Here is a 26,800-nt window from a genome sequence, read left to right as displayed (position 1 = left end):
CCAAGGGGAAGTTTCTAGCATTTTCTAGGGAAAAGACAAAGGACAAGGTAGGGAGTATCTCTGGAAATAGAAGGACCCCCCACCTGGTTCCAAGGAAGGAGGACATCATTGAATGACAACAATGATGCTTCCCTATGGAACTCCAGAGAACTTTACAGTTTGCAGAGCATTTACTCTCATATCATCCTATTTGAAGGTTCACAGGAAATGGGAGCAGAAGCTTATATGCCCATTTTGGAATGGAAGGAAGGAAGGATGAGACTTAGAGACCTTCAGAGACTGGTCCAAAACCATGTGGCTAGTAAGTGAAGGAATCATGCTAAAAATCTGGTTTTGTGACACCTACTTCATGATTCTTTTCTGTTTACCAGGTGGCCCCTTGTGCAATGGTGGGAAAATTGTCTTGATCTCATAGAGGCTGACATTATGACTGAGCCAGCTGGAGGATCAGACATTAGTGTGGTGCGTGAAAAGAGGCAGACATTTAGGTGAGGGACACAATTCAGGGCTCATTATCAGCCACAGGGCAGCACCCACTGCATTTAGATCTGTGCGTTTCATAGCTCAAAGAGGCTGATTTGACATTAGAGTTTCCATGGATATATCTACATGGAAAATGAGTTTCATCAGTGTTCCATGAGAAAGAGTTGTGTGGTCAAGTAATACATATTGTACTCTTTTTCTTTTAATTAGAGTAGCAAAGCATATTAAAGCTCTGTAATGTCTTTAAACAAAGAAATCTTTTTGACTCTACTTAACTCAGGATCTCCCAATTTATTAACACAACACCATTTTTAAAGATCCTACTTAGTAGCAGCCCATAAAACTGCCAAGAACAATTAGTTTGCTTTAATGACTGAATTAGTGGTTTGATTTGGTATCATGTGGGCAAAGGCTTAGGAATTTTTTATGGTTCTGTATTCTAGCCTTAAAGCTATTATATTTTTCAGGTGCAAAGGGAATGTATTTATAAAGAGGCTTTGATGCTAGTCATTTCATAACTCAAAGACCTAGGGTTAGATTGTGCCCGTGGAAGCATGCTAAAGTTCATAAATTAAAAATTAAATCTCATTATAATATTAATTTATCTTTTTAATATTAGGTATTTTCACTATAACTCATGATAGAATAAATGTCAAGGGAAGCTCTGTGTCTGTCTGCTGTTACATAATGGTACACACGGTTTGAGAGAATTTATCCATTGGAGGTGTTTCAAATGAGCAAGGCTGACTTTTTAGGCAGGTGGTTTATCATCTTCCCACCCACAAACTGCTGCGGATACTTGACATTCATGATGCATATTTCCTGAGGTATTTATGACTCCTAATTGGCAAATACCACTAAATAATTTCCCTCATGAAGCCTTTTTTATTGTGCCCTGAACCGTCCTGTTCATGGTATACTTCTCTTTTTCTTCTCATTCATCACCAGGGCAGTTTTGTACTCAGTAGTTGACAACAAGGGGACCACGTAGCTCTGAGGTAGCGGCCAGACTTCTGGACTAGCTGACTAATCTACCCTCCCTGATGGTGTTGCTAGAGGTTTGGATTTATGTTTCAGAAAAATGGTGACCGCTTGCATTTAATGGGTCGTTGCAATTGCTCATAAATAGCCAAATGGCAAATATCAATCTGCAGATGCCAAGCATCTCCTGTTCTTCGGGTTTTCAGGGACATCTTCACTTCCACCCTATGCTCCTCCCCTGTGCTGGGAGGCAGGGAAGGAAGGAAGGAAGGAAGCAAGCAAGCAAGCAAATGCTTGTAATTCTGGAAATTCAAGCTCATCGTTACCACTACTAATAGCTTCCATAGCAGGGTTTGTGTGAACTCCAAGGCCATGGGTATCTTCAGCAGCTTCTGAATTAGAATCCTGTGCTTTGATGAAAAGCCTCATTGAGCTCTTGGGATTGATGAAAAAAATGAGAATTTTCCTGACCCCAGAAAATAAGGTTGTACTTGAAGCTATAGCCTGCTTCTTCTCTTTTCATAGCCCTGTGTTTTTGAATGGTAATTGAAGGCCACATTTCCTATGATTTGTCCACTTTATCTTTGGGACCCAGAGTCTTTGAACAAAGCTATTTTTCCTAGGTTTATTATTATTATTATTAAAAGTAAGAGGGACAGGAAGATTTTTTCAAACTTGGAAGCTCTAACTAGAGGATTTGCACAGATGCATGTGGTTTGTGGAAAGATGGTTCCCTCCATACAAATTAACGTAAGCAAGAGAAGTGCCCAGAGGTCAGTTTGGGGACATTGAAAATACCCCAGTATTGACCCTGTGAAATAGCTGGGAAAAAATAAAAACCCTTGAAGGCTGAGCACCCATTTTGCATATTCACAAAGCACAATAATTATGAAACACATTGATCTTTGGAGCGCTGCAGTTTTCATCAGGATGGATAACATCATCTAATGTCAGAGCAGATTCTAAAGAATCCAGAGTCCATCCAGAGTGGAGGCATAATTGACTTTTGCTGCTTAGGACTCAGTCTGACCACCCACTGTGGGCCTGAGGGCTGCTGGGTGCTTGTGGCCATTAAAGACACCTTGAGGTTGACTGAGGAGGTGGACAAGCTTACTCCTGTGAAAAGTCTCCTTGAGCTTCCTACTAAGTACTTGCATAAGACTTTGGAATGAAATTCCTCTAAGGCTCCTAGAACCCTGGCTCCCACAAAGCCTCCATGCTAAACATTTCTACTCAGCAAGCCCCTAGGCATACAGATCTCAATCAGTGCTATTGACAGACCAGCGTGATTCATTTTCTTGGGAAAACTGGGGAATTGGCGTCCTAGCTGATGTCAGGTCACATTGTCCCTGCCAGTCATTTGGAGGCTGAAAATCTCCTCTGTTGTTTTCCAGGCCAAAGCCTGCTCGTGGAATTACAGTCCTGCTGCCTTTCCCTTGGTGGGCTGGGGAGTGAAGGAAGGGGGTCACTGAGAGGAGCTTTGAGCAGTCCTGCAAGGCTGGCCATTCTCTGTCTAGAGAACAGTCGGGAGATTGGTGTTTTCACAGTCTCCTCATGGGAACGTAAAATACGCTTGGGCACAAAACTAGGCCAACAGCCCCGCAAGGCGGGAAGGCCTAGAGAGGTGGGGAAGCTTACCTTCTTGACTTCGTATTTAATGGCGAGTTTGATGCGGCTCAGGCTTGGACGGTGGTGGTCGGACCAGACTTGGAAGTTCACATCTCCATTTAAAATCGCTTCCACCTCTTCCGTGTCTCGGCATAGGTCCAGCACACCCACCACAAAATCCTTGCATTGCATAGATAACTTCCTGTAATCGTTCTGACAGAATAAAGAGAAATCAGGGGTGTGTCACACGGAGCCCCACAGAGCGGCACAGCAGAGCAGCGTGGATCAGTAATGTCCACCAAGTGTGAGCTCATGGAGAGCGCTGGAACCAGGGCTGGGCTGTGTCTAGAAGGCACAGCAGCTTAGAGGGGCCTCTTCTCTAAGCTGGGATTGGACAGGGTGGGCTCCAAGGGCTACCTGCTTCGGAGTCACGGGGGGTGCACGCTGGAACTGCAGATTCCCAGGGCCCCTCATGGACTGAGTCAGAATTCCTGCCACTGACACCCAGGATCTATCCTTTAACCTTGTTCTCTAAGGGATTCTGATGGCAGCTGATGCCCATCCTGGCTCTTTCAAAGTAGTACTTCTTTGTGCCCAGTTCTGAGAGAGGGGTGATAAAGAAATGAACTTTGGAAGCTGGAAATAACACTTCACTCATTTACTACCCACTTAGAGTGGTTAACTGTTGTACACAGAAAGTTTACTGGAAGATATGGCTGATAGGCTAAAACTGGAAAAAAATGCACATAGGTGTGCTTTCTTTTTAGGGGCTGGAAAATCTGCTTATAAATTATAAATTTAAAAATCAAATGTAATTTAAAACTAATGGGATCCTTTCTTACCACATATCCTTTTGTATGGCAAATCGTGGCTCCTTAAATTGCCAGTTGGGTAAACATCTTTAGACCTTTGTTTTGTTTTGTTTTGTTAATAACAAAGCCTATCCCTAGGCATACCTTTCAGAATTATCTTTGGGAGTCTGTGGTTCCTTCCTGAGTGACAGGCTGGCTTCTCTCCCCACCCCGCCCCAGGCAGATTGCTTCAATTCCAAATAATGATCCAAAATGTTGGACAAAAAAATGTTTCATGTCACCCTCATACCACTACTCCCCAGAAATATTTTCCTCTAGAGGTTTCCTTGTTTATTTCTTAGTTGAAACAAGTCTATTCAGAAAGGACATGAGAGCCAAATGTCACTTTTAATGTTAATCAATGTCAATAGCCTTCAGACTGGTAAGTAGTAGTTGGTAAATAGGAATGCAAGTTTGCTTTTCCAGAATTTGGATTCCTGAGTAAATAGGTGGGAACCTGGAAAACTGTAGAAGCTTAGCTATTTTTCTGAATTAAGGATTCTTGTCTTCTTCTAGCACTGCCACATCAAAATATCACTGTGCATTACAGAAGGAGGGCGGTAAGTGTTTGTTTGCTGGGAGGAGGATCAAGAAAATGTTTTCTGACAAGAATGGCCTTCATTTTCCTATATAATTTAAGAAGAAAAAGGAAAATTCTGGGTAGAAATAGAAGACTGCTCAGCTCGGGCAGACTGTTATGGAGAAGGATTCAGGAAGGATACTTGTAGTCTTCTAGGTTTTGGCATAGAGCTGGGTGATGAGATGAAGAGCTGTATTCTGTGCTCCTCCATCCTGAACATCTCTCCCTCCGTCCTTCCCTCCCTGTGTTCCTTCTGTCCCTCATTACTGAGGGCCTGTTATGTACTCAGCATGAAAAATTGGCAATGAGCAGGGCAGATGTGGTTTCTGAGTTAGTGTGGGGTAGAGGCGAGGCATCCACTCTCTGGGTTGTGTAACAGTAATGCTAGGTAAAACTTGCTCAGAATGTATTCTGGCTAAGATATTCTGAGAGCCCTGATGAACCAGGGGTGGGAAACTCAAGGGACTGGGCTCAGCAAAAAGGACCTGTTCAACTCTGGCTGTCCTGCTGCTGCAGCTCAGGTGTCCTGAGCATTTCTGGCCCTTACTCTTTCTTGTCTCTGTCTTGAGAAGGAGGAGTTTCTTAATATTGTCACCTGTTCTTGGTAAGGCAGACACTTCCCTGTTAGTTAGACATGACCTCATCTCTTGGTAGAAACTCCTGCCTAGAGCTGAGTGCAGGGTTAGATACAGAAAAGAAATGGAAAGGGCTTGACCTAGCCCATGACCCAAGCTCCACCTGCTAGGGACATGAGATTGTACTGCCCTAGAGTCTCTGCACGTTTCTGCGCTCAGCACAGTTCACAATACAAGGTATCATTTTCCCCCCAAGGTTTTAGCTTCCCTGGGCTCTTTCAGCTAACCTGGCCATAAAAAGTTGGGGGGACCCACTAGACAGTGTAGCCAAAAATGTAGTTTGCTTTTGCTTTCTGCATTAGACAGACTGGGAGACAACAAACCTGGTGTCTGCAGATGGCTGGGAGAGTCAGAGAAAACTCAGGCCTGCCGGGAAGACAGAGGTGACATGGATAAGGACAGCTACAGATGGTGGGGGTGCTCATGGCCAGGCCCAGGCTTACTAGAGAGGACCACAGGTAAATGTCTCTGGGAAATTATGATGATTGTGATTTATTGGGCCAACCCTGAGCTCAGTAAGCCTTCCGGGCCACACTCTCCCAACTTTAGCTGGAGGTAGATGAGACACACACCCAGGAGTTCACAAGGACCCTTTTAAAAATAATTGCATTTTCTGTGCATTAAAATCTGCCAGTCCCAATGGGTGACAGATGTTCTACCTGCAGCATCTCACTTAATCCTTAGAAAAATCTCATGATGGAAGGACTGTCAGCATTTCCAACTTAAACGTGAGGAAACTAAGACCCAGAGAGAGAGACAAACAGGTTGAATCCATTTTTCCTTCTATTTGTAACTTACTCACATCTCACAGCCATCCTCCCAACATTGCTGTTATTATCCGTGGTGGTTTCTGGATCCAGGAAGGTGACCCTCCCATTACTCTGCCCTCTCATTTCCTTGACAGCCACTTTCTCAACTCCTAACTCAGCCATTCATTCTCTTACTTGTTCCTACGAACCATAGCTCCTTTGGGACCCTACCTTCAGTTCTTCCCACTCTGACCACCGCCTTTGAGCTCACTCCCTCTGGGACCCCAATCCCAGCAATCTTCTCCCAGAGCTACAGGGCTGCTTTGATTATACCTCCCTTTCACTGGTTTTCCTTCCTTTCAGGGGCCTGGCTCCCTCCCTGCAGTGCTTATAATCAGGGACAATCCTTATAAATCATCCCCGTCTATATCATCAACTCTCTTCTCCTCTTATTTCATCCTTCTTACTAGACAGAATTCTGACCTTAGTTGAGTCTACTTCTCCACTGCCCTGTTCCTGCCTCTGCAGAGAAAATGTGGCTACACAAGACACAGCCGTGCTGATCAGGCATGCCATCAACCACCCCCACCTCCGGCGGTCCTCGATGTCTCTGGGGAGCTTACCCTCCCTCTCTCCTGACAAGTATTCTGTACCTTCTCCTCTCAGTCTTCTGACACCTCCCCTTCTTCCTGATTTTCAAATGAGGACCTTGTCTCCCATTTTGCTTGAAAAATAGGAATCATCAGAAGAGATGCACCGCATGCTGACGTGCTCACACTTTCTGTCTTCATGCATTTGCACCCATGGACTACTCCCTCTTCCTGCTGCAGAGGAAGTGCTCCTGCTCCTATGTAAGGCCGCCTCCTCTACTTTGGTGTTGGATATCAGCCCATTACGCCTACTCAAGCACAGGGTTCCTGCAACCTTCCTTTCTTTCTCCTGTGTTGTCAGTCTCTCCCTTTTCCTACTGGCTTAGTATACAAACATGCTGCTATTCTCTCATCTTAAAAAAGAATTTCTCATGACCCCACTTTTCTCTCCAGTTACAACTACAATTTTCTCTTACTTTTTATAGCAAAACTCCTCAACTGAGTTGTCTATACTCATGGTTTCCAGTTGCCCTCCAGGCATTCTTTCTTATTCCATTCAATAAGGCTTCCACACCCACATCCACTTTCTCCCCTGCGACTGTTTTCATTAGGGTCACAAGTGACTTTTATGTTGCCAAATCCAGCCTCATACTTCCACACCCACATCCACTTTCTCCCCTGCGACTGTTTTCATTAGGGTCACAAGTGACTTTTATGTTGCCAAATCCAGCCTCATACTACACGACCTATCAAGAGCTTGGATATAGATGATTACTCCCTTCTCTCTGGTACACATTTTTCACTTGGTTTCCAGCCTAACATGCTCTTCTATGTATTTTTCTTCCCGAATGACTACTTTTTATATTCTTTCTGGATCTCTTTTCTCTTTGATATCTTAATTTTGGAATGCCCCAAAGATGTGCCCTGTCCTTTGAATTCTCCTTTTATCTATTTATACTCACTGCCTTAGTGATCTTATATAAGAGCATTAGATACCATCCATTTGATGATGACTCCAAAAGTTATGTTTAGCACATCCTTCTCCTGAACTTGACTCAGATATCCACTTACCAAATTGATATCTCCATTTGAATGCCAAATTGTCATTTCACACTTAACAAAACTAGCTCTGGATCTAGTTTTCTCCACCTTAGTTTCCCCCACCCTTTCACTCGCTCAGGACCAAAAACTAAAAACTAAAAAAAAATCTGTCCCAGTCTGCTCTAGCATATTCTCCATATATCAGTTGGAGAGATACTTAGAAGAAGTAGTCAGATCATGGCACTGCCCTGTTCAAACCAGCCAACAGTGTCCCATCCACTCAAAGTAAAAGTGGGGTTGTTATGTCATTCTGCGAGGACATGCATGTGTAGCCCCTCCATTTTCCTCCTGATTTTACTTCCTCTGGTTCTCTCCTTCCCTCAGTCTACTCCAGCCACTCTGACTTCCTTGCTGTTTTTCCTTGCTTCCTTGCTGTACATTCGGCATGGACCAGACCTTTGTACTGGCTATTTTCTTTGCTTGGAATGCTCTTTGTCCAGACTCTAAATGAATAACTTCCACAACTCATTCAAGTCTGCTCACATGTCACTTTCTCAGAAGCCTTCCTTGACTATCTCTTTAAAAACTTGTAACCCATGAGAGACTCTGGACCTGGGAAAAAAACTGAGGGTTTCAGAGGGGTGGAGGGAGGTGGAGGGAGGGGGTAACAGGGTGATGCGTATTAAAGAGGGCACATGTTGTGATGATCACTGGGTGTTATATTCAACTAATGAATCATTGAACACTACATCAAAAACTAATAATGTGCTATACAGTGGTTACCTGAACCTGGAATGTAAGCTTCTTCAGGGTAGGAAACATTGCTGTTTTATTAATAAGAGTGTAGAACATGGTTTGGAACATGATAGATGTTCCATGAATGTTGAGTCAGTCGGAGCAGTTTACTTGTCTAAGATATCATAGCTACTAAGTGGTTGAGCCAAGATTCAAAACATGTAGATCTGGCCCAAATGCTGCTATCTTTCCTTTCACTGTGTTGCCTCTTCCCTTCTCTTTAGCACACTGTGAAAACTAGAGGCTTAACTGGGGCTGACTGTCATCTAACTTGGGGAAATAAAGGATGGACAGGTATATGGAAATTTGAACACCTAACAGATTCTCCAGTGTAGTTAGTGAGTATACAGGTTTTCAAGTCAGGAGGACCTACAGGGTATCATTCTAAGTGAGTTGCCTCTTTGTTTTGTTGTCTGTTTCCTTTGCTGTGCAGAAGCTTTTGATCTTGATGAAGTCCCAAAAGTTCATTCTCACTTTTGTTTCCCTTGCCTTTGGAGATGTATCTTGAAAGAAGTTGCTGTGGCTGATATCGAAGAGGTTACTGCCTATGTTCTCCTCTAGGATTCTAAGTGAAATAAGTCACACAAAAACAAATACCATATGGTTTCACTCATATGTGGATTTTAAGAATCAGATGAATCTAGGTGAAGGGAAGGAAAAATAAAACAAGATAAAAACAGAGAGGGAGACAGACTGTAAGGGACTCTTAATTATAGGAAACAAACTGAGGGTGGCTGGAGGGCGGGGAGGGGGAAGATGGGGTAACTGGGTGATGGGCATTAAGGAGGGCGCTTGATATAATTAATGATCACTGGTGTTACATACAACTGATGAATCACTAAATTCTACCTCTGAAATTAATAATACGCTATTAGTTAACTAAATTGATTTTGAATAAAAATTGTAAAGAAAAATAAAATCAGGAGGACCTGGAGTCTGAATTTCTATTTTACTACTTGTTAGTTGTGGGAAATGGAACAAACCATGTACCTCTTCTGCATCTCAGTTTTTTTTTTTTAAAGGTTTTATTTATTTGACAGAGATCACGAGTAGGCAGAGAGGCAGGCAGAGAGAGAGAGGAAGGGAAGCAGGCTCCCCGCTGAGCAGAGAGCCCGACACCCCTGAGATCATTATCTGAGCCCAAGGCAGAGGCTTTAACCCACTGAGCCACCCAGGTGCCCCTGCATCTCAGTTTTAAATCTGTAATAATATACACATCATATAATCATTGGAAGAATCAGTACCAAAGCGATGTAAAATGCTTAGTATAGTTAACAAAGAATGACACAAATAACAAAATAAGTAAACACCCAAATAAATAAAAATTTATATTTAATCCTACAAATGGCGATTTAAATCTTTTTATAATTGGCATGCAATGTTACATTAGTTTCAAGTGTACAACATAGTGATTCAACACATCTGTGGTTAAGCAATTATTCTTATTATCACTTTATTTTGACCATTGATTTCAAACTCTTGACCTTTGTTCATTGTGGTGGTTAATTGCTGGAGTGAGAACAAGACTGGCTCATGGGAAAGGAAACATAAAATACAGGAGAAACCCGTGATTTCTTCTCTGTCTCCTTCCAAATCTAATGCACATATCAAAAATATCTCTGGGTCTGAATTCACTTTTATCTCTAGTGATCATACCAATGCTGTCCTGGTTAGCACCTCCAGGCACTATTCACAGGTTACCATTCTTGAACTTGATTAAGTCTATAATCTTGCCAGTTCCAAATCAATCTGAATAAATTTGTTTTTCTTGATGAGACCGGGTTTGTGGATAGTGTCGGCATCAGGAATCACCGGATAGTAAATTTCTTGTGTGCCCGCAGAGATCTTTCTCATTTTGCACAACTTACATTTGCTCTTCAGGAGTAATCTCATGAACAGTAATGCAATTCTTGGTGCCATAGATGAAGGTTGTCTCCAGCCTTGTCAGTGCTGGTGACTTCCATTAAATCAGCAATGTGGTTTATATCCGTGTGGACCTTGCCGTCCATCTCAGTGAACTGCTATCTGCAACTCTTCTCTATGTTCTATTAGGGCACATTCAAGTCCGTCCTTAAGGAAAATAACAAGGGGGCTTGTGGGCACTGATCAGTGGACAGAGAGTAAGCATCCAAGTCAGTTTGTCCAGTTTCAGCTCTTGGAAGCTACATTGTGTTACAATGCTCTTTGGGACCGTGAGCTGTGGCTCTGCTGGGCAGGAACCAAGAGGCCCTAAGGTTTTGCATTTTCCAGAATGTCATATTAAGGGAATCCTATATTATGTAACCCTTTGAGACTAGCTTCTCTTACTCAGTATGATTCCTTTGAGATTCATCCATGTTGTTGCATGTATCAGTAATCCACTTATTTTTCTTCCACATTCACTGCCTGTACATGTCAGTTTGTTTATACATTCACTCAGGGAAGGACATGTGAGTGCTCCTAGTTTTTAGCAGTTAGGAATAATGTTTCTACAAACATTCATATACAAATTCTTGTGTGAAGGTAAGTTTTAAGTTTTTAAAGATAGATATCTAGGAATGGGATTGTTGGGTATATGGTAAGTGGTAACTCGGATAATTTACTCAGTTTTTAGAATGGATACTATTTTACATTATCACCAATGAATTATGGGAGTTCCAGCTCATCCATATTCTTACCAGAACTTGGTATGGTCAATTTATTTTCTGTGTTGTAGTATCTCATTGTAGTTTTAATTTGCATCCCCTAATATCTAATGATGTTGAACATCTTTTTATGTGCTTATTTGCCATCTTTTATCTTTTTGGTGAAGTGTCTATTCAAATCTTTTGTCCGTTTTTAAAATTGAGTTTATTTTCTTGTTACTGAGTTTTGTCAATTGATGCAGAAAAAGCATTTGACAAAATATAGCATTCTTTTCTGATTAAAAACTCTTTGGAATATAGGGATAGAGGGAACGATTCTCAATTTCATAAACTCCATCTATGAAAAACACATAACGAATATCTTTCTCAATGGGGAAAAACTGAGAACCTTTCCCTTAAGATCAGGAACACGACAAGGATGCCCACTCCAGCTACTGTTGTTCAACATAGTACTAGAAGTATTAGCAACAGCCATCAGACAACAAAAATAAATAAAACTTATTCGGATTGGCAAAGAAGAAGTCAAACTCTCACTCTCCCTCTGCAGAGGACATGATACTTGATGTGAAAAACCCGAAAGATTCCATCCCCAAATTACTAGAATTCATACAAATGTGACAGGATACAAAATCAATGCACATAAGACAGTTGTTTTCTTATACACTAACCATGTAACTGTTACATGAAAGAGAAATAGAAATTAGAGAATTGATTCCATTTACAATAGCACCCAAAACCATAAGATACCTTGGAATAAACCTAACCAAAGAGGTAAAGGATCTGTACTTGAGAAACCACAGAACACTCATAAAATAAATTGAAGAAGACTTAAAAAGATGGAAGAATATTCCATGTTCATGGATCAGAAGAATAAACATTGTTAAAATGTCTATGCTGCCTGGAGGAATCTATTTTTCAGTGCCATCCCAATCAAAATACCAACAACATTTTTCAAAGTGCTGGAACGAACAATTCTAAAATTTGTATAGAACCAGAAAAAACCCCAAATCGCCAAGGAAATGTTGAAAAAAAAAAAAAGCTGGAGACATCACGTTGCCTGATTTTAAGCTATATTACAAAGCTGTGCTTACCAAGAAAGCATGGTACTGGCACAAAAACAGACACATAGACTAATGGAACAAAATAGAGAGCCCAGGTATGGACCATCAATTCTATGATCAAATAATCTTCAAAAAAAGCAGGAAAGAATGTCCAATGGAAAAAAGACAGTTTCTTCAATAAATGGTTCTGGGAAAATGGCAGAGCTATATACAGAAGAACAAAACTGGACCATTCCCTTACACCATACACAAAGGTAAACTCAAATGGATAAAAAGCCTCAATATGAGACAGGAATCCTTCAAAATCCTAGAGGAGAACACAGGCAGTAACCTTAACATCAGCCACAGCAACTTCTTCCAAGACATGTCTCCAAAGGCAAAGGAAACAATAGTGAAAATGAACTTTTGAGACTTCATCAATTTAAAAAGCTTCTGCACAGCAAAGGAAACAGTCAATAAAAGAAGCAACCCACAGAATGGGAAAAGATATTTTGCAAATGACACTACAGAGAAAGGACTGATACCCAAGTTCTATAAAGAACTTCTCTAACTCAACATCCAAAAAACACAATCAAGTCAAAAAATGGGCAGAAGACATGCACAGACACTTTTCCAAAGAAGACACACAAATGGCTAACAGACGTATGAAAAAATGTTCATTATCATTAGCCATAAGGGAAATTCAAATCAAAACCACATGGAGATACCATCTCACATCAGTTAGAATTGCAAACATTGACAAGGCAAGAAATAACAAGTGTTAGAGGGGATGTGCAGAAAGGGGAACCCTCTTGCACTGTTGGTGGGAATGCAAGTTGGTGCAGCCACTTTGGAAAACAATGTGGAGGTTCCTCAAAAGATTAAAAAAAAGAGCTACCTTATAACCCAGCAATTGCCCTACTGGGTATTTACTCCAAAGATACAGAGGACCATAGGCACCCCAGTGTTCATAGCAGCAATGTCCTCAGTAACCAGACTGTGGAAAGAGCTGCAATGCCCTTCAACAGACGAATGGATAAAGATGTGGTCCATATATACAATGGAATATTACTCAGTCACCAGAAAGGATGAATACCCAACTTTTGTATCAACATGGATGGAACTAGAGGAGATTATGCTAAGTGAAGTAAATTAAGCAGAGGATGTCAATTATTATATGGTTTCACTTACTTGTGGAACATAAGGAATAGCATAGAAGACATTAGGAGAAGGAAGGGAAAAAATGAAGGGGGGAAATCAGAGGGGGAGACATACCATGGGAGACTATGGACTCTGGGAAACAAATTGAGGGTTTTAGAGGGGAGTGGGTAGGGGGATGGATTAGGACTGTGATGGGTATTAAGGAGGACATGTAATCCGTGGACTGCTGGGTGTTATATGCAAACAATGAATCATGGAACACTACATCAAAAACTAATGACATACTGTGTGGTGACTAACATAATATCATTAAAAAATTCTTATATATTTTCTAGATACAATTGTTTTATAAGAAGGTTTGTAAATATTTTCTCACAGTCTATGACTTATAGTTTCATTCTCTTACTATTATCTTTCAAAGAGCAGAAGTTTTAAATTTGTCTTTTTTTTCTTTTATGACTATGCTTCTAGTGTTAAAACTAAGGAATTTTTTTTTAAGGTTTTATTTATGAGAAAGAGAGAGAGAGAGAGAGAGAGAAAGAGAGAGAGAGAGAGAAAGTTGTGGGGAGGGGCAGAGGGAGAGGGAGAAGCAGAGCAGGGAGCCTGATGTGGGTCTGAATCCCAGGACCCTGAGATCATGACCTGCTTGTGCCAAAGGCAGACACTTAACCAAATGAGCCACCTTAGGTGCCCCAACTAAGCAATCTTAACACAAGGTCACAAATGTGTTTTCCTCTGTCTTACTCTAGAAGCTTTTTATTTAGGTTTTTATATTCCAGTCTGTGAACCATATTGTGTTAACTTTTATATAAGGTGTAAGGTTTAGGTCAAGATTCCTTTTATTGCCCATTCTAGCTTCATCTGTTGAAACACTCTTTCTCCATTGAGTTGATTTTGTACAGCTGTCAAAAATCATTGATCATATTTGCGTGGGTTTATTTCTGTGCTCTCTGTTCTCTTTCGTGGAGTTTATATCTATTATTTCACTAGTATTTAGTATTTCTGATTTTTGGCTTAATATTATCTGAAAATGAGGTATGTTGAGTCATTTGGGCTCTTCATTCTTTTCCAAATTGTTGTTAGCTTTTTCTCCTTCCTTTCCTTTTCATATACATGTTTAAATAAACTTTTTCTTATCTATGAGAAGTTCTGCTGGGATTTTTGCTGGAATTGTGTTAAGTCTATGAATCAGTTTGGGGAAACTGACATTTAACTATATTGAGTCCTTTGAACTATGAACGTGTTCTGTTTCTCCATTATTTAGAACTTCCTTCACTTCTTTCCTTAGTGCTTTATAGCTTTGGACATATAGAGTCCAAATTTGTTTTCTAAGACTTTTATCTAAGTATTTTTTTAGCTATTGGAAATATTTTTTTTAAATGTTTAGTTTCTAATTGTTCATCGCTGTGTATAGAGATATGATTGATTTTTCTGTATTAACCTTATATCCTGTGCCCTGACTGCACTTACTGGAGCTTTGTAGATTCTCTGTAGTTTTCTATATAGACAAGCATGTTGCCTGTAAATATGGATTGTTTACTCTTGAATGAACACTTAGCTTGGTCTATTAATATGACTAGTAAAACAGTTACCTGCTTTTACATTGGTTTAAAGATTTTTAAAGTATTATGTTTTAGAACAAAATGTTGGCAGCAAAGTTTTGCTGGCTTTCAACCCCAGATTACTGGCTCAAAGGTTGTTACTTGGTAAATGTATTGAACAGTTTTTACAGTATTCATCCATCATTTCTTTCTTGCATGCTCCTCAACATGGATATTAAGGTATATTCTTTGATTTTCAACTGGTCCAGAATTTCCTCCCTTTCATTTGGTCCACAGTTTTCACAAACTGACTTATTACTGAGATGACACTCAGTCTGTAACACATAATACATAGAATACAAACTCAAATCATCTAACATGGTATATTCATACCTTGAATTTTTAGTGCTGAAGCTATTGTTTTGGCAGCACCATAATTTCTACTGCACAACAATACAGATGTATTGCTTGACTTCAGTTAAAAAATCCAACTCTAAAACTTTTTCCAAGCTACTGAGAAACTTAAATGAGGAGAGAGAGAGAGAGAGAAGCTCATTACCCTGATCGGTCAAAAGTTAAATGAATTTCTCAGACTGATGTTGTGGAGACGCCCACACAGTACAGGATAATTAACACTTACTCCTCAATGGAGACCTTAGAAATTAGATTAAAAAGGGTGTGGGCCTCAAAACTACTCCCCCTTCTCCTCCCTTTGGGGACACAGTTATTGGGCAGGAATGTTCATTGAAATCTCCCGCTCAAATACTGTTGGAGATAAATCACCATTTGTGTACATGCTGGGATAATTTCTGCCTTTAATATTTAGGCAGAATTTGATTAAGAAATAATTTTAATAGTAGTTTATAGTAAAAGTGGTCTAAACATTTCAGTATTTCATTAAGTGGTAACACCCTTTAAAGCTGGTGGTAATATTATTCCCAAATAAGAGGGGGACTGAAAATTGACCATTGGATTTAATAACTTGGAGGTCACTGATCACCTTGATGGGAGCAATTTTGGGAGAATAGAGGGTGTGGCTGGTGAGGATTAAAGAGTAGGAAGAGAGAGAATTTGAGCCAATAATATAGACAGCTCTTTTGAGGAGTTTTATTGCAAAGGAGGGCAGAGAAATGGCAAAGAAGCTGAGAAGTAGGGTCAAGAGAAGCTTTCTTTTTGCCCCCTCTTGCTTCCCTCTCTCCCCTCTTCCCTCTCTCCCTTCCCTCTTCTGGTGGGACAAACAAATATTATGATATTTTGTATACTTTTGGGAATTTTTCCATAGATAATTATATGGATCATTACATTTGATCATTGTATTAATCCCGTAGTTCAACAGCATATATGACAGAAGATGAGATATTTATATATAAATGAAGGAATAGGTTCAGATAGAATAACATATTGTTTATTTATAGTAGGAGGGAAAGTCAAGTGTGTGGGTAAGCATGCTAGTAGGTAGACATATTGGTGGTGAGAATCTGTAGACATTTTCTTTCTGCTATTTCACTTTTTTTTCTTTTTAGTGAAATAGGAAGGAAAAATTATCAGCTGAGAATAAGCATGGCAGGAGAGAAGGCAGTGACAATGGAAGTTTGAGGAGAAGCGGTCAGAAATAAGTTTTAGGAGAATTTCAGAGTGAATGGATTCAGGATATAGGATATAATTGCTGGAGGACAATGAGTCCATTTGAGGTTTATGGTCAGAAATTCAAAACGAGGCCAGCTAATGTGGTTGATTTTTTCTAGCCACATTCACCTCCTCAGGTTCCCGCATGGAGTAGATACAGAATTAGATGTTACAGTGGATCAGGAGAGGGGCAGAGGATTGGAGGCATGAGTGTGAGAGCAATTATAATTACAGTCCATGGGATTTCAGGGGAGAAGGAAAGCTTTGGAAAGGCTGGGAAAACAAGACACAACTACATGTCATCTACAAGAGATCTGCTTTAAATATGAAGTTGCCAGTGTCTTATAAAATAAACATAAACTTCCCGTATGATCCACCAGTTGCGCTCCTTGGTGTTTACCCAAGGGAGCTGAAAACTGTCCACACAAAAAGCTGTACATGGATGTTTATAGAGGCTTTATGCATAATTGCCAAAATGTAGAATTATCCATGCTGCCCTTCAGTGGGTGAATGGATAAATAAATGGTGATACATCCAGACAATGGAATATTATCAAACACTTAAAAGAAATGAGCTCTCAAGCCACAAAAAGACATGGAAGAACCTCGACTGCATGTTGCTAAGTGAAAAAAGCCAATCTGAAAAAGGTACACTCTCTATGAATCCAACTAGATGACATCCTGGAAACGGCAAGACTGTGGAGACAGTAAAAAGATCGTGGTTGTCAGAGGTTTGGGATGGGGTGGTGGGGAGGGATGCAGAGGTATAGCACAGAGGACTTCTAGGGCAGTGAAGCCACTTTATATGATACTATAATGGTAGATACATGTCATTGTACATTGGCCCAAGCTCTTAGGACATACAACAGCAAGAGTGACCCCTAATACAAGATACAGACTTTTGGTGATAATAATGTGTCAGTGTAGGCTCATCCTTTGTAACCAGTGTCCCAGTGGAGCATGTAGGTAATGGGGATGCTATGCATGTGAAAGGGTGGGGATATATGGTAACTCTCTATACTGTCTGCTCAGTATCACTGGGAACCTGAAACTGCCATAAAAATAAAGTCACATTAAAAAAAAAAAAAAAGATGGCTGGGTTTCTGAGTTGGAGGCCATGATGGAAGCAAAAGATAGACAGAGTTGGGCTACGAGAGGCAGATGGAGATGTTTGAGTGAGTAGTAGTCAGAGTGTGAACGTGATGCTGAGACTAGGGAGAGTTTGCATTTATTGGTTGTGACAGGGGTCGGCTCAGGTGGGCTCACGCTGCCTACCATAAGACAACTGGAGGGGGTGAGTTCAAGAAACTGAGTCAGGGCCTGAAAAGGATCGTCTGTGTATATAGTAAAGTGCTAGAAATTGAAGTCTAGGAACTAAAATCATGGAGAAATGACAAAGTGATCAGCTATTGCCGGTGGCAGTGATGAGGGAGAATGGGTGATCTAATTCGATGAAGTATGAAGTAAAGGTGAATGTTTGTAGGGAGGAGAGAAGGAGGAAGGTCTGGAATGGTAAGGAGCAGCAAGACAGAGACGCCCACCCTCCTTTCCAGGCCCAGGGATGTGTGGACTATGGGAGCAGGAGCTGGCAAGGGCTGCAGGGCAAGTGTGTCCTTAGGGAGCCCGTCTTTTCTAGGAGTGAGATCGTGATGCATCTCTGCGGGGTGGGGGGCAGTGACCTGGGGTGTTTTGTTCTGGAGGAGCTATCACTTCCAGAGGGGGAAGTGGGGCAGTCTGGAGATGAAGGTTCTATGGGGTCTGAGGACAGAGTCCGGCGGCGGGCGGGGGATAGAAGGAGCCTTGCCCGGAATCAACTACAGGTTCTGAGAAGTGACCTGGGGGCAGTGATAAGGTAAGGAAGGATTACAACAGGCTGAGGGTTCAGTGAGGCGAGCTCCAGCACTTGGCACGGAGCCAGGCACGAAGGTCACACTCAGTACCTTTTGGCCAGAGAAGGAAGTCAAAGCCACCTCCTGCCTCTAGCACTCCCTCCTGCACATCCCTCCACCTCCACCACCCCCTTAGCTGATGGGTGAGAAAACTGAACGTTAAGATTTAACACACATGGCTGAATCCTTATTAATTGTAGCTGGAATCACTGAAATAATTAATGGATGTGAAATGCGAGGTAAGAACCTGAGCCTGGTGCTCATTATTACAGATGAAAATTGAAAAGCTTCAATCCATGTTTTAGCTTTCATGCGTGTACTTAATTGTTTCATTAACCTTTACCATATCAATAAGCCCATGCTCCAAAGGATCATAAAAGACCAATATTCTTCAGCATTTAATCTCCATTTAGGAATGCAGAGCCAAGGAAGGTAGTTTAATTTTCGTACATGAGTCAGATAGCCAGCCTTCCTTACCTTGACTGTCCCAGGAGCATTTAGACAGCCCCTAGATCCTCACATCCAGGGTTGTGCTCTGAGGGCTGGGTGGGGTGGAGAGGGGCTGTCTCCCTACCCCAGGGACCTGCTCAAAGGCCCCATCCTGTCACTCTCCCACTGGTCACCCACTGTCTCCTTGAATTTATCATTTGCCTTTGCAGGAGGCCTTCCTTTATCTCTCCCAGACTTAATCCCTGCATTTCCCAGTGGGGTCTCATGTGCTAAGTGTTTCAGGCTGTGAGAAAGATGGTTTATATCTGAGCCACTGGTGATCTCAGAAATTTTCAGCACAGGTCTGATCAGTATTTGCATAAGGAGATTGCCTGGGCAGTCAGTACTTGTGCTCCTGAATCAGAGCATCTGGGGTCTGTTCCCAGCTCTGCTGAGTACTGTCTGCATGATTTTGAGTGTATTCTTAATATCTGTGTGCTATAGTTTATTTGGTATAATGGAGATGATGATGCTCTTTACTTTTTGCTGCAAGATGTAGGTTGAATAAGGTAATTTATATAAGTTGCTTAACACAATGTGTGACAAGCATTAGCCATTATTATGATTCCTGCACCTTGTAGGTTGGCAGTGAGCATGAAAAATTTGTCTTCTTTGGGGTGTTGATCTTCAGGTGCCTTTTCTTTTCTTTTCTTAAGATTTTATTTATTTATTTGAGAGTGAGAGAGGGAGTGAGAGAGAGCGTGAGAGGGGAGAAGGTCAGAGGGAGAAGCAGACTCCCCATGGAGCTGGGAGCCCGACGTGGGACTCGATCCCGGGACTCCAGGATCATGACCCGAGCCAAAGGCAGTGGCTTAACTGACTGAGCCACCCAGGTGCCCAGGTGCCTTTTTGAATAAAGCTGACACGCCCTTCATTGGATTAAATGCCCCAGGTGCACCCTGTGTCAGTCCTCAGGTGGGAGGTGCAGGCAGTAGGACAGGGGCTTTGAGCACAGGGCTGGAGCAGAGTCCTTGATAATTTACAGTGGGGGCTGAGCCTGAATCCTCCCGTGACCACAACGCCTTTCTGAGGCAGGCACTGCTGGCAGTACCTCTGTTGCTACTTTGGTTTCCAACCTGATTTTTATGTTACTTAATTGGCAGATTCTGACATTGCAAGGGGCTCCCTAACCCATCACTGTGACATTGTGAAGTCCCAGAAGTCACGGGTAGCTCTTCTTGTTGACTTGTAACAAGTCCCCTCTGATGGATTCAGAGGCTTGCTTAAGAAGAACAGTGGCTGCTGAGTAACTCCAGGATTTGATTCACTATTTGAGCAAGTCTATTTGAGCGCCCACTGTGTGCCAGGTACTGCGGATACATAGCTAAATGGAACCCAGTTCTTGCCTTTGAGGAATGACACCTAAGCAGGCATGGACCACAAGGTGGGCTAAGTGCCTTGCTGCAGACAAGGAGGACTCTGAAGAAGAGGCAGAGTGTAAACTGACACCGGAGGCTGAGTGAAGCTTTGAATGGCAAGGTGGGTGGGGGAGGAGAGGTAACAGGGAATGGACACCCCAGCGGGAGCGACTGGCAAGTGCAGAGGCCTGGAGGGGAGAGAACATCACTCCATCATCCATCCAGTCAGTGCTTCATGGTGGGGGGTTGCTCCAAGCTATGAATCAGGACAGTAGTCAGGGTGTGTGAGTTGAAAGAGGAAGAGGGACCCTGGGGGTTCATTTATACAGAAGCAGCCCCACCTTTCCCCTGCCTTCTTGCCCTTCCCACATGGGGTTGGCCAAAGCCTGATTGGTTGGTCTTTGTGTGTAATAGAATGGAAGACAGTATTAAAGCATATGGCAGCTACAGTTATTACAGTTAGTTATCATTTATTGAGTGCTTACTGTGTACCAGGCCTCAGGCTGAATGCTTTACGTTATTTAGCTCACTGACTTCTCATGACAAACCTAGGATGTAGACGCTGTCATCAGTCTTCTTTGATAGACAGGGGAACTGAGGCCCAGAGACTTCTCTGGCACCTGGGATTTGGACCTGGATGTGGCCGACCCCAGATTCCATAATGCTCATCCTGGGTGGGAATCAATCTGATAAAAATATTAACTTCCCTGACACATGCGCTAAAACCCTGAGCACCACCCTGAAGGGGAGGGTTCAAGGTCCTTCCTGGTGAAGAGGAAGAAAGAAATGAGGGCCTGCTGGGGAAGAAGCAGAGGTGCGAAGCAGAGGTGCTGAAACTGAGTAAGGCATTATCCCACGTGAGCACATCCAGGAAGGTCAGGGAGCTGAGTTTGGCCTACAATCTAAGTTACCAGAAGGTGCGTTGGCAAACAGGAAGTCAGGGTGGTAGTCCTCACTAATTCCTATTGCTCCCAAGGCCCTCAGCCTCTCATCAGAGTGCTCGTCTAGCTACAGCACCCACCCCCCCATCTTTCTGGTGTTAGGACTCTCAGCGGGATGTTGTCCTCTTCTGTTTTGTAACATGTCCCCTGCCCCATCCAGGATCACTGTGGACCCCGTGAGAAGATCTGGGAATGAGTGGGAAGCTGAGGGTTTGCAAAGTTTCCCCCCTGCAGCGGCTGGGGGACCTCATCGTTCAGTCCTCAGATCAGCAGGAAAACAGTGCAGCAGGGTGGGGTGGCATCGCTTGTGCTAGGTGGATTCCAGAGGGGGCTGCGCACTGCGGCTCATGGAGGTGAGCTTAGTTTTGGGGTCTGTTTGCCTTGTTGGAGCTGAAGCGTACAATATCGTTGTGGAGTGATGCTGAATTCACAACTTCCTGTTCCCGGATCCGTGCAAAGCTTTCAGCCTCAAGAGCACCTGAGTCACTTTGCTTTGTGGATTGGCTCCTGGGAGAACTTGCAGAGTCATTCGCTTATTTGTTTATGCCACAAAAATGAACAGAGATCTCCTGCATGCAGACCACTCTACTAGGGCCCCAGAGATGCTTGAAGAGCGAGGCAGGCATGGTTGCTGCCTTCATGGAGCTGCAGAGCAGAGGAAAAGGGAGACAGTGAAGGCCCTACAGTGAAGTGTGGTGAGGAGCTCACCTTTTTGTGCAAACTAGACCTGAGCTTCTGTGCATCTGATCTCATAGTAATTCCCTGGAAAATACTTCCTTACAAATAAATGCAGCTGGTAAGCAGTAGAAGCACTATGAGTCTATTAGCTCGTAAGCTTGAGTGCTTTGCAGTGATTCATCCTCACAAAGATGTTCCACCCAGTTTAGCATGTGCTTACTGAGCCTTCTCTGTTCTAGAAGCTGGGCCCAGCCCGGGAGATGCAAGAAGGAGTGAGTTGCAGTGGCTGCCCACCCATAGGAAGGACAACACATAGCCCAGTCGTTTCAGTATTAGGCTGCAGTACTAGTCTTTCACACCACAATTCTTCACTGAATACCCACTGTGCCAGACATGGGTCTAGATCATTGAGATACAGCTCTAAGCAAAGCAGAAGCCCTGCCCCTGAGGACCTGATGTTTTACGGGGGGCAGAGGAGCTGTAGATTGTTATTTTATACAGATGGTGTGAGGCTTACGCAAAATCGCCTCCTCGTGGAATCCCGGGGAGGCCATCTGGGATAGACAGTTGAAGTTGGTGAAGGAGGGAGCTATGTGGATACACAAGGGAAGTATTCTGGACAGGGGCTCACCAGTGCCAAGAAGGAGAGTGCAGAGGCAGAAGAGGGGGGCATCTGGTGTTTTTGAGGCATAGCTGGTTGAGGCCAGTTCCTGAGGCAAAGTGGGTGAGCAGAACAACAGGAAGAGATGAAACCAGAGGAATAGCAGGGCGCATATGGCCAAAGTCCTGACTGCACTGATCAGGACTGTGGCTTGTACTCTGGTGAGGTGGGGAGTCACTGGAGGATTTCAAGAAGCAGTTTTTGTGGTCTGAGGAATGCTAGGAGAGCATCACTTTGGCTGCTGGGGTGGGGTGCATTTGAAGAGGCAAGAGCAGAAGCATGAAGACCCCTGAAGAGGCTGCTGTTGTTGCTCAGGGGAGAGAAAAATGTGGCCTGGCCCATTGTGATCAAGCAGGCCGGAAGTGTCGATGGAATCCTGGATATCTTTGAAAGAGAGAGCCAAGAAGGTTTATTGAGGTGTTGCCTATGAAGAAAGAAAAACCAGACAAACAAACAGAGGAGAGATAAGGTGACTGAGGTGTTGCTGCAGAGCAACTCGAAGGGTTGTCACGGTATTTGAGCTGAGCATGGTGTGAGATAAGCTCATCTTTTAGCAGATATTTCCTCCTCTTTCCCCACCTGCCATAGACCAGTGTGCTTCTTCCTACATGGATGTCCTCTTCCTCACAGGACTTGCTTTAGCTCAGGATCCACAGTATGTGACCTCCAAACCTAGGTCTTAAGAGGCATCACATTTTTTCCCTTGGCCCTGTGGCAGATATGAATTACGCCAAGAAAAGAATGTGCCACTCCCTATCTTCCCTGGGCCCCAGAATGAGATATGGAGAGCAGCCTCCTCCGCGTATCCTCAGACCTATAAATAGGACAGTAAACATGGACATGAAGACCACTGAGGTTTGGTGGCTTGTTACACAACCATCTTGTGGCAGTGACGGAAGGACAAAGGGACAGATGCAGGTTCACTGCTTTTGGGACGTCAACGTCAGAGACTGGCTGTTAGCGCTGTCTGGGTATTGAGGGAAGTTGCCCTGGAGGAAGGCAGTCATACCTGAATCTTAGAGGATACATTAGAGTTACCCAGTTCAGCAGGTGGAGAAAAGGCATTCCCTGTTGGAAAAGAAAGGCAAGGAGAAACGAACCCGGCTATACAAACATACAGGGAGCTATTCAAGTAGGGGTAGAGGGTGGCAGAGACATGAATCTGGAGGAAGAGACAGGAGCTGGAGCATGATGGGTTTTGTATCCCCTGATAAGGAGTTTGGACTTTCCTCCATAGGCAGTGGGCAGCCACAGACACTTTTTTAAGTGGGGGAATGGCATGGTCCGGTTTGCACCTGGGTGGGATCCTTCGGACCCTGTGTGAAGAACAGCGTCAGTGTTGGGGCGTATTAGGGCCTGGAGGTAGGGTCACGGTTAGAGCTGGTCAGGTGGAGGTGGTAAAGGTGCAAGGATGGAAGTGAGTTGGGGAAACATTCAAATTTTAATACCAATAGGACTTAAGGGACAGAGAGAAAATGAGGGTGATACTATGTGGCATGTTTGGGACATCCAATACTGCAAGGAAATTCTCTAACATGTTACTGTCTGGTGGGATTATGGATGATTTTTGTTCTTTTTATGCACAAATTCATTTTTTATGTTAATTTTGTATTACCAGTATAATCAGAAAAACAATGTTGAGGGCTGCCTGGGTGGCTCTGGTCATGATCTCAGGGTCATGAGATCAAGCCCCACATTGGGCTCCATGCTCAGCATGGAGTTTGCTTGGAGTTTGCTCTGTGTGTCTCCCAGCTCGTGAGTGTTCTCTCTGTCTCTCTCTCTAAAAATAAATAAATAAAATCCTTAGGTGGAGGAAAAAAAAAAAAAAGAAGAAAGTTTGAGTGTGTTATGGAGTTTAAACAAGTCCCTAAACCTCAGTGTTGGAGAGGGGTCTGGGGTATCCAAGCCTGGTGCTATCTTGGCTAGGCCTGCAGTCCCCTGTACTTGATAACTCATGGCTTTGTTTCTTTGTTTAGTATCAGAGTAAAAGAAGATCCAAAAAGAAGTTCAGAGCAAACATGACCTGTGCCTCTTATTTGTACTAACTGGATATTTTGGAGACATATCAGAGAAACACGAATTTCTAAGTGGCATCATCAGATTAACATACCTTCCAGAAGCTTATGTCATAACTCACCTGATTCTGGATTCAGAATAGTACACATACATAAGGCTCATTTTGAAGAGTAATTAGAGCACAGTGTATGTATAGAAGTAATTTTTAAAAATTTGCTTGTGATTGCTGAAAATGCTATTGATTAAGAGAGGCTAGTAATTAGATGGCAAAGTAGCAATTTAAAAAACTGCAGAGCCCTGCTAATTATGAAACAAAAACTAAAAACCAAGTTAGCTAAGTTAGTACTTATGACTTCTCCATGTGGAGGCTCATACTTCATTCTTTTCACTTTGGTGCCTCTGTCCCTTGTGTTCCCACACCTGGACTGGGCTCCTCTTTGATTCCTCTGAGATTCCCCATCCCCCTCTTGAGACTGGCTCTCAGGGATTGCTGAGTGGTTTTCCTGACATCCCTAGGGAGTTCTACTGCCTCACACTCGGGCCCCCGCTGCATTTTCTTCTTGGAGCCCAACAGCCCTGACCAAGTACTCTCTAGTTTTGACAGTTTCATACTTAACATGCCAACTTCAGTCATTTGTATATTTCAGCTTAGGGCATGCTGCATTACAGGAATGAATAAATGCTGTATAAAATGACTTAATACATATGTCCAATTTGAAAAATTTATTTATAGGAACTGGAGGAGCAAGAAAGGGCTGGTGTGTGGCTACCAGGGAATTGATCTAGGAGCAGCGACGGGGGGATACTTGGCTCTTGAGATGGTCTTGGAGCCAAAGCTGACTATTATGGGGCTCATTATCTTGTGCACAGACATCTGTGGTGACTTTCTAAAAATCCCAGAAGACATGGGAAAAAGATGAGTAAGTGATTGCATTTAAATAAGTTCAAATCTAATCAGGAAAATCAGATTCCAGGTTTGGGTTTTTTTTTTTTTTTTTTCCTTTAAACTGATTTATCCAATGAATGACTGAATTGCACTCGGAAGTAGGATCTATATCTATTTTGTAAATATGAAAAAAGAAGACTGAGGCTTTGATGTGATTCCGTTTATCTCCACAGATGTTGCTGTCACCTCTGATGATTCCCAGGTTTTTACCTGCAGCCCCAACCTATATTTGAAGGAGCTGATTTACATATTCAACTGCCAGGTGTCATCTACTCTGGTAAGTTTTGCAGGTATTTCAAACTCTGCATGTCCCAAACTGAACATACAGGTCTTCCTTGTACAGGCAAAATTGATCTTCTGCTTTCTGCTTCAGGAAGTACAATCTCCCTCCACTCAGTTTCCTGAGCTAGAAACCCTGGGTTCATCTTGTCTTTACCAGTCACTTACCAGGATCTATGGATTATGATCCAGAGTATCTGTGTCTGACCCCCATATTCATTTCCTTATATCCATTTTCATGATCTTCATTCAAGTTCTTGTAATTTAGTGTCTGGACTTTTGAACTAGTTTCCTGATTGGTCTATTTACTGGTATTTCCTTCTACCCAAATGCCAGCTATGCCCTTGGCTAAAAAGCTACAAGATAAAATCCAGCATTTTTATTATCAGACCTCAACATACGTCACTAACATTATACCCATTCTGTAATTCCACTCTCTTCTAACTACACCAGTTCACCAAGCAGCATACTAGGCCTTCCATGCCCCTGCACACACTCATTACTCTGCCTTTATGCTTTTCTTTTTCGTCTCCATTTGCCAAACTTCCTGGGAAGCCTTGCCTCACATTACAAAGCCATTCTCTGCACTCTGTGTGTGTGTTCTCACAACACTCTGCTCCTATTCTACCACACTGTGATTATCCCTTAACTACTCCAGGCTGTCCTTTTGCAGTGGGAACCAAGTCTGGGTCTTATCCACACTTGTAGTCTTAGAACCTACTATAGTACCTGGCACAAAGCAGGAAGACTGCCCTTTGTTGATAAATCACTTAACTACTCTTAGTTGTTTACTCTTCTGTAAAATGGGAATAACAATCTTGTTAAATCTCAACTTAGATGCTCTTTGAAAAATACAGATTCGAATATCCTCCATGCTCTAACTTATGTTCCACATATGAGTGAAACCATATAATAATTGTCTTTCTCTGCTTGACTCATCATGTTCAGCATAATTCCTTCCAGTTCCATCCATGTTGCTGCAAATGGTGGGTATTCCTCCTTTCCGATGGCTGAGTAATACTCCATTGTATATATGGACCACATCTTCTTTATCCATTCAACCTTTGAAGGGTATCTTGGCTCCTTTCACAGTTTGGCTATTGTGGACATTGCTGCTATGAACAATGGGGTGCATGTGCTGTTTCAGATCACTCCATCAAAAACTAATGAAGTACTGTATGGGGACTAACATAACATAATAAAAAAAAAGAAAATAACACAGATTGGAAGGGATACATG

At 42.6% G+C, this 26,800-nt stretch overlaps 1 protein-coding gene and 1 long non-coding RNA gene across 5 annotated transcripts in view; one reads left to right on the top strand and one right to left on the bottom strand.

Moving 5' to 3' along the window:
• TRPC7 (transient receptor potential cation channel subfamily C member 7) overlaps window positions 1-26,800 on the bottom strand; it is a 145,742-nt gene that overhangs the window by 92,653 nt on the left and 26,289 nt on the right. For all 4 annotated transcript variants that reach the window (XM_082724627.1, XM_082724628.1, XM_082724630.1 and 1 more), the window contains exon 3: window positions 3,103-3,285. In XM_082724627.1, coding sequence (XP_082580753.1) covers window positions 3,103-3,285 — 183 coding nt within the window. The remainder of the gene's footprint in view (window positions 1-3,102; window positions 3,286-26,800) is intronic.
• Window positions 1-26,800, top strand: part of LOC309861599 — a 143,230-nt gene that overhangs the window by 99,216 nt on the left and 17,214 nt on the right. Inside the window, exon 4 of the long non-coding RNA XR_014310041.1 lies at window positions 25,456-25,559. This is a non-coding gene — a long non-coding RNA (uncharacterized lncRNA). The remainder of the gene's footprint in view (window positions 1-25,455; window positions 25,560-26,800) is intronic.

Source organism: Mustela nivalis (assembly GCF_964662115.1).
Source record: "Mustela nivalis genome assembly, chromosome: 3".
NCBI lineage: Eukaryota > Metazoa > Chordata > Mammalia > Carnivora > Mustelidae > Mustela > Mustela nivalis.
Note: the sequence above shows the minus strand (reverse complement) of the source record. Positions and strands in the feature narration are given on the sequence as shown.